Genomic DNA, 4,246 nt, shown 5'->3' on the forward strand with positions numbered 1-4,246 from the left:
AATACAGCTGTGGAGAACAGACGGTTAAGCGAGATTGAGTTTGTCTTCTTAATAAAAGTATTTTTAACAATAAGAATACTGAAAAAATGAGTAATTCTTGCATTGTTACCTTTCACCAAGGTCAGCCTAAATGTTGATTAGCTACATAAACATACGCACATTAATATGAAAGTAAAACTACGTAATATAATTTTGCACTGATGCTCACAAGAAATCGTAAGATTATTTTTCTTGAGTTACCCATTTCCTACAATAAGAGAAAACGAAAGCACACGAGGTGCCGTGAAAGAAAACTTATATTTTATGGGTGACTTTCGTAAGATAACTACAAGACTAACAAGTATAAGTAGATCGTTTATTAAATAAATGCAAAAATTCATTTTATAAAAATATAAAATCAAGCAGTGACGAGCCATTAATAACCCCATAACCCTTATATTCATCACCTAACATACACTAGTACTAGCCTGATTGGAACACCAATATCTACGTCTAGCCCGTAAGGCTTGCATAGCCAAAGCATGCTAAACAATAAATATTAAAATATTACAGACACAATGAAATGCAAGAGGAATATTCACCAAGCATGTCGGACTTTGTCGTACCTTCGCATAAACAATTGGCAGAAATTCCTTCAGAATGATTTGTAATGGGTTCAAATTACTATCTTGAGTCTCTTAGGCCTACAGAAGAGACGAGGACCACAGTACAAAACCAGGACTCCAGCTATGAGCTACATGCAACCAGCGGCCTATTTTATGCTCCCAAAAATCGACACTAAGATGCAAAACTGCAAAATTAATTAAGAATTATGCAAGATTCAACTAGCACTGTGTAAAATTTTCATTTGTATTCTATAGCCAAGTCAGTGAAGTATTCAAAAGCTGTATTCATGAACATCAATCAGACCACCATTGTAAGGCGATGGCTTATAACAAGCTAAAAAAAAAATAAATAAAAAAGGTCTTCCTCTAATGCAATTCAAGATGCACCCTTTCCCACAGCCTGTCATACTCATGCACTGGTGGGTAAAATGTCATTCTTATAACTCGCATGTTAATATGGCAGAAATGGTACCAGAATTTATATAAAAGTCCTAGGTTAGCGTCGTAATCTAGAATTTGTTCGTTTCCGGACAGTTGCTTTATTAACTAGTCGTGATGGGCGTATCCAAGAAGTATGAGAAATGGAGAAATTAAGAGGCCATTGTGACTTGCAAATACATATACATCTGGTGAAAAGGTACCTCTACATTCTATATACGTATGTGTTAAAGCAAATTCAGAGTATTCATTTAACATCTGTCATAAAAGTTATTGCCATAATAAAGTGCGAGTTTTACCCATGTCTGAGCGAAGCTGCGTTGCCTTAATTATAATATAATTCTGGAAAGTGAAAAAAAAAAAAAACTGCCTTCTGCCAAAGCAAAGCTTCCATGACAATCCCGTTTTCTGTATTGACGGGGGTCACTTATCTAAAATACAATAAAGCCTTCATCAAAGAAAACGGAAGCAGCTCAACTAGAGAAAACGCGCGTTTTAAGGGAGACTATAAAAAAAAGAGAAGCCAGGCACTGGGAAATACTCACACGTACCACCAACACCAGACCCTTCGATGGGACCCGGATCCTCGTCGCGACCACGATCGTCCTCGCCGTCGATGATGTCGTCGACGTCGTCTTCGCTGTCGTCGTAGGTGTCGTAGTCGGCGCCGTAAGGCCCGACCATCACCTTCCCGTGACCTGACCCCTCGTGGTCTGGGTAGGGCGAGTCTGTTTCGGGGCCCTCTCCGGACCCATAGTCGCCGTTCTCGTTATCGTCCCAGTACAGGTCGGTTCCGCCATTGTTGGCGTAAATGTCTCCCAACACCTGGAATTAAAACAAATGATTAAATCATTAATTTCTGTTCATTTTCGTGTTTTGTCAGGAGACATCTGCTGGTTAAAATGATGAAGCATTTCATTATTATCTATTCACGTCGAAGGTAATCTGGCCTTCTGATGCTCTCAATTTTGCTTGTATCACATAAACGTGTATAATAATAATAATAATAATAATAATAATAATAATAATAATAATAATAATAATAATAATAATGTTGACCTCATTAATAATAATAATAATAATAATAATAATAATAATAATAATAATAATAGTAATAATATAATAATAATAAATGGTAATAATAATTACATTTAACAAGGAAGAAACAATAAACTAGGTATATATATTAAAACGTAATATTCGACGGAATAAAAAAAACACGTGTATTAACAACACAAGGTGAACTCCTCCTCCTCTTCCTCCTATTGTTTTTATTATACATACATATATATATATATATATATATATATATATATATATATATATATATATATATATACATATATACATATATACATATACTGACGAATAGAACCCTTGTGTATAAACCTTCCTTTGTAATCTTCCCTCGTAATTTTGCAAATGAGTGAATCACTATTCAGCCGAATTTGAATACAAAAAAGATAAAAAAAAAAAAATTCCCATCTCACTCCGAGCTCCCTTTTACATGACAGACATCGCTATGCGTCCCACATGAACGAAATAAAGCTGACAATATCATGCAAATGTTGGCCATACCTGTCACAATTTCATTTTCGCCCAAAAAACGCAACACACCGAGGACACAGAGTATGCAAATATATGCGCATTATACATAATGCGATATAGTAGTAAATAAATTTGAATAATATGACCGGGCCGAAAACATGTGGGCTGCGCCAACATGAGAAAAAAGACATTATTAAAACAGTTCAGATAAATGTAAGCACTATCGAATTTCAGCACTTCATTATTATTATTATTATTATTATTATTATTATTATTATTATTATTATTATTATTATTATTATTCAAGAGAATTAATTTCCAGAAGAAGGCTCCCACACAACTGAACGTTCGCGCGTGAGTGCATTGAAAAATACAGGAAATAAAGTGAAATAAATAAATAAAATAAAGAAAAAATAAAATATACGTAATTATTCAGGTTAATACGATTAAAACCTAAACAACCTACATATTTTATAGCATACATCAACTTTCTCACCTTTCATCGTCGCAAAAAGAATATCATGAAACATATTAATAATGATTTATTTGTAATTTTTCATCACAAATAATCCTGTAGTTTTCCCTTAAATCACCATATTCTTGCCTGACCTTATCTAACTTAGGAATGCAAGTCAAAAGAAAAAGATAAAGGGGTATATAAAGAGAATTTAGGAAACCTTGGAAAAACGTGCGAAGGAGGAGAGTTTCACAGTCTTGCGGTATGAGGAAAAAAAAAAAAGACAACGAACCGAGTAAGTTAATATCTGCTGCATACGAACATGGGAAAACAGAGGCAAAGGAAGAATTCCAAAGCAAAGCAGATGGAAGCAAAATATCTAAGCCGACAACCACGTTCTACAGATATCAAAGAAAAACTTACCACCAGGACATCAAGCCTAGTGCAGACTGCAAAAAAAAAAAAAAAAAAAAAAGCAATTACGAAACCCGAAAGCCACACTTCAATTTCCGATGACCCTGTATACTGCAACGCCATTTGGATGAACTAACCGATCAACTAGTCTCGTAAAACCAGAGAGAGAGAAATCCCGAGATGGCTTATCGTCTAAAGGCGCCTCCCCGCATTAGCATAATTTTCCGACAAAACTTGACACCAGCTGCTGGGTTTTCGATAGGTTGGGTGCGCTTGCTCCCATGCTCAAGTTTCGAATATATAATTCGTAAATTAAAATCAACCTACAGATATTTTTCAAGCCAGTATATATATACATATAGTATATACAGTATATGTATATATATATATATATGTATGTATGTATTTATCCATATATATAATGTATGTATACATAATACACATCCGTTTAGACTTACAGGAGGTTAATCAATTTACAAAAAAGCGTGAAAATGATGAAATCCCATATGAATATAAACTGTATATGTATATATATATATGTGTGTGTGTGTGTGTATACATACATACATACATACATACATACATACATATACATACATACATACATACATACATACATACATACATACATATATAGTGACAGGTGAAAAATAAGAAAACGGGCGTAGGTCCTGACCTACACCACCCTGACGAAGGATTTTTCACCTGTGGTAATGTGTACTGATAAATGAATCACGTACAAAAGTGATAAGTAATCACACACACACAGTCACAATGACAAATA

The 4,246-nt window shown here is 34.3% G+C and overlaps 1 protein-coding gene across 1 annotated transcript in view; it reads right to left on the bottom strand.

Annotated features, from left to right (window-relative positions):
• LOC136832369 (syndecan-like) overlaps window positions 1–3,585 on the bottom strand; it is a 173,345-nt gene extending 169,760 nt beyond the window's left edge. Inside the window, exons 1-2 of the mRNA XM_067093279.1 lie at window positions 3,532–3,585; window positions 1,595–1,868 (exon numbers count right to left, since the gene is read on the bottom strand). Of these exons, the coding sequence (XP_066949380.1) occupies window positions 1,595–1,868; window positions 3,532–3,585 (328 nt within the window). The remainder of the gene's footprint in view (window positions 1–1,594; window positions 1,869–3,531) is intronic.
• Window positions 3,586–4,246: the final 661 nt, after the last annotated feature.

This window comes from Macrobrachium rosenbergii, chromosome 49 (genome assembly GCF_040412425.1).
Source record: "Macrobrachium rosenbergii isolate ZJJX-2024 chromosome 49, ASM4041242v1, whole genome shotgun sequence".
Classification (NCBI taxonomy): Eukaryota; Metazoa; Arthropoda; class Malacostraca; order Decapoda; family Palaemonidae; genus Macrobrachium; species Macrobrachium rosenbergii.